Here is a 3519-nt window from a genome sequence, read left to right on the forward strand (position 1 = left end):
CATGCGGTGCCCCATCCCACCCCTCACTCCGCACTGCAGGTAACGGGGGCGGGACGGGTGGAGCAGAGACAGGCGGGACTGCTTCCCACGCTCCCGTCAGGCCCAAGCAAGGACTGCGACAGGGGACAAGTCACATGGCTCCAGTTCCACACACGTCTCTGTTTTATTATGGCAAAGGTGAAAACACCACCTTCCCCACAACGGCAACCGGTAACATTTATCCCAAAAATAACTCGGTACAAAACAGGGCTGCTTCAGAATTTAAAAAAAAAAAAGGAAAGAAAAAAAAAACCTTTACATGAGTTTTTAAATCCTATTTTAAAACACAAAAGAAACAAATCCATCATTGGCTGCACAGCCCCAGTCCACGGCCCCCTCCCACCAGGGAGCACGGAGGAGACATCTGGGTCCTGCTCCACTTGAGGATCTGCCGCTCTCTTTAACTGGTGTCCATCTGAAACGCACACAAAAATCACTCACTCAACAGGAGGCCCCTGCTTCCGGTCAGTCCCTGTCCACCCCCCGGCGCCCCTCGCCTGGGACTTACTCTCGCGTTGTAAGCGTCCAGCTGCGCATCCAACTCCTCTGCAGAAAGCTGCTGCTTCGAACTCCGGCCAGTGCCTCTGCCTCGGCCCCGGCTTCCTCCACGAGCGCCTCTCCGGGTGCCGCCGCCGCCGAAAGCCCCGGAGCCACGGCTTCTAGTCATCCCGCCTCTGTTTACACTAGCAGGGAAGAGGGAACCCACTCACGTGCCGTGGAAGGGCCTGCAGGACGAGTGCCCCCAGGCCCACGCAGCGCCCCCAGCCCCGGAGCTCACCTCTGTGCGGGTCTCCGCTGCGTGTCAATCTGTGACGTGACGAGCTGAATGTTCATGGGGCGGCCTGCGGCAGAGAAAACAAGAGGTGCCCCGGTTAGAGGGCTCTGAGACGCACCAAGGGGTGCCGCACCCCGGTCTCCATGCAAGCACCGGAGAGGGGCTCTGTGTATCTCCAAGGCTCCCAACAAGGGGAGCGGCCGAGCGATACCGGTGGGAGAACGAGATGCTGCCAGTGACAACCCCACCGAAAACCTCCTCACTCCTTCTCGGTCCGGGCTAGGTGGGTGTCTGGCCAGGTGTCCGGGGTGCTCATGGGTGGAAAGGTGTGGGTGGCCTGACGGAAGAAGAACTGGTACCTTTGTCTTTACGACTACAGCCCCGCACTCAGAGGTGTACTATGGCGGTTCTGAGAAGGCTTCACAGAAGTGAGTCTTCCGGAAGGAGCTGAAGGAGGGGAGGGATGTAGCTTGCTGGATGGGGGTTCACAAGAGGTTGGTCCAGATGTGTGGGGCAGCATGAGAGGTGGCAGAATGGAAGAGAGAGACAAAGGGGCGAATGCAAAGTGTCCTCAGCCACAGGATAAGCCATACTCCTGCACGGATGGCTGCCAGCCCCAGACTCCACAAACGAGCCGCAGCCCCGCCATCATCCTGGGTCCAACCTCAGACGCACCATCCAGGGGGACGCCGTTGTACTGTTTCATAGCTTTCAGGGCGTCTGCCTTCCGTTCAAAGTGCACGTCAGCTGTTCCTAAACTGCGCCCGGAGCGGTCATAATGCACAGCTGCCTTCTTCAGAGTCCCGAATTCAGCGAAGAGCTCCTGGAGGCCGGGAAGAGCAGCTGTTAGCGAAGGGGCTTCCCCTCTGGTGGCCCAGGGCAGTTCCCTGGCAGTGTGAGCTGCTCTGGGGTCATTTCCCTGGGAGGCAGACACGGATGGGGGCAGGGCAGTGGTAGTGGAAACCAGGGGAAGGGAGGGGCGTATGGGACAGCAACTTCCTGGAGCAGCTGGGCCTGAGGGCTCCTGCCAGTGCAGGGACCTTACATCTGTCCCAGGATGCAGGTAAAGGACCACAGAGCCCACCAGTGAAGGGAACAAGAGTAAGTCGCTATCTTCTCCAACAGCGGAAAATTGACAACACACCCAAGGACTGTACCAAGAAACAGCAAAGGCCAAGATCGCAGAGCAAGGGATGCTATCCGACATGCGGACCAGCTCCCAGGGCCCGGCGGTTTGGGAGCCCTGACCCAGCCCCTCCCCCAGGGCAGGTTCTGGCTCACCTTTCCCTCTCCTCCTACTCAAGCCTGCCGCAAAGGCTGAAGTCAAGCGCTGCCATGGAAACCGCCCTGACCTCAGGCAGGCTGGGAGTTGGAGAGGGAACCCGGGGTGTGGGGCTACTCCGGCCGCAGGCACACAGCGGGAAGAGGAGTTCACCAAAAGCGGTTTCCAGTGGATGCCAGAAACCACCTTAAAAAAAGTGTTGAGACACCGTGAGTGCTCACCGGCCTTGCTCTGTCCTCCCACGGTAGTCAAACAAACAGCTGGGCTCTGGGAAATTGAACCCAGGAAGGCCCAGCACCCTGGACCCAGCCATCTCTGGGACTGATCCCCAAGATGTCTTTACTTAATCAGAAAACAGGTTTATACGCCTTTGGAATTCAAACAAAAAAACAAAACAACAAAAACAAAAAAACCCCCGAAAACAGAAACAACCCCCCCCAAAAAAAACAGAAAACAAAAAAACCCCAAACAAAACAACAAAAAAAGAAGCTTCAACCAAAGTTGAGTTTGAGAATCATGCCACTAAAAAGACCACGAGAAAAACAAGGCACAAGTTCCGTAAGACACGGAGCTTGGGGCTCAAGGCAAACGGAGCAGGAAAGATGCCCAGCCCCATCCTGCTTCTGTGCTTTGCCTATAAATTTCCACAGAAAAAGATCTTTTTCCTCCCAACAAATCATTAAAACAAGTACAAAGTAAACAAAAACCGAACATCCTAGGTGAGTCGATAACACAGGACACGCTCACGTTAGGCCAATCTTTCGGGCTAAGAAGTGAAAGCTCCGGCAGAGGATTTTCATTTACAGAACACATCTTAGGAGGAGCAGCAGCTCCTCACGCTAAGCCGGGGGCCTGTCTTCCAACACACTGACCTACTTGTCGGACTTTCAACTGTACTATGACCTCTGCTTCCGTTCCTGCACCCCTTAGAGGGGACAGGGGTGGCCCTTGGGTGCCCGGGAGGGCTCACTGTCCTAAGGTGGCAGGGGATTCAAGACCACATCCCGAACAGGACCAATTCGGCGAGGGTAAGTGCTCACCGGGAAACTCCCGTCCCTTACCTGAATATCAGCGTCGGACACTCCAAAATCCAGATTTGACACCAGCAGTTTCCCACCAGTCTCCACGCCTGCGCCACCCCCAAAGCCGCTGTCGAAAAGGTCATGCTGCCACTTGTCAGGAAGTTGTTTCGGCTGGAGAAGAAAGAAAACACAAGAACAGACACAGACCCATGAGTGTCTCTTCGAGACTCTCCCTCGCCCTCACAGGCAGGCAACCCTCTCCCCGCCGGGCCGGGAGGGAAACGCAGAGACCGGTAGCTCGCCCCTTCCCGCCCACGCCGCGTCAGGCCGCAGCCGACCCAGCGGGACCCCACGGTCCCGCAGCTCCTCCGTTCCCTCCAACCAACTTCCCGCCGCCCGCG

At 56.8% G+C, this 3519-nt stretch overlaps 1 protein-coding gene across 1 annotated transcript in view; it reads right to left on the reverse strand.

The window, feature by feature from the left end:
- Positions 1–470: 470 nt before the first annotated feature.
- Positions 471–3519, reverse strand: part of ALYREF (Aly/REF export factor) — an 18152-nt gene continuing 15103 nt past the window's right edge. The window contains exons 2-6 of the mRNA XM_044921407.1: positions 3158–3351; positions 1490–1637; positions 818–881; positions 548–722; positions 471–494 (exon numbers count right to left, since the gene is read on the reverse strand). Of these exons, the coding sequence (XP_044777342.1) occupies positions 477–494; positions 548–722; positions 818–881; positions 1490–1637; positions 3158–3351 (599 nt within the window). The 3' untranslated portion in view covers positions 471–476. The remainder of the gene's footprint in view (positions 495–547; positions 723–817; positions 882–1489; positions 1638–3157; positions 3352–3519) is intronic.

This window comes from Neomonachus schauinslandi, chromosome 15 (genome assembly GCF_002201575.2).
Source record: "Neomonachus schauinslandi chromosome 15, ASM220157v2, whole genome shotgun sequence".
Taxonomy (NCBI): Eukaryota; Metazoa; Chordata; class Mammalia; order Carnivora; family Phocidae; genus Neomonachus; species Neomonachus schauinslandi.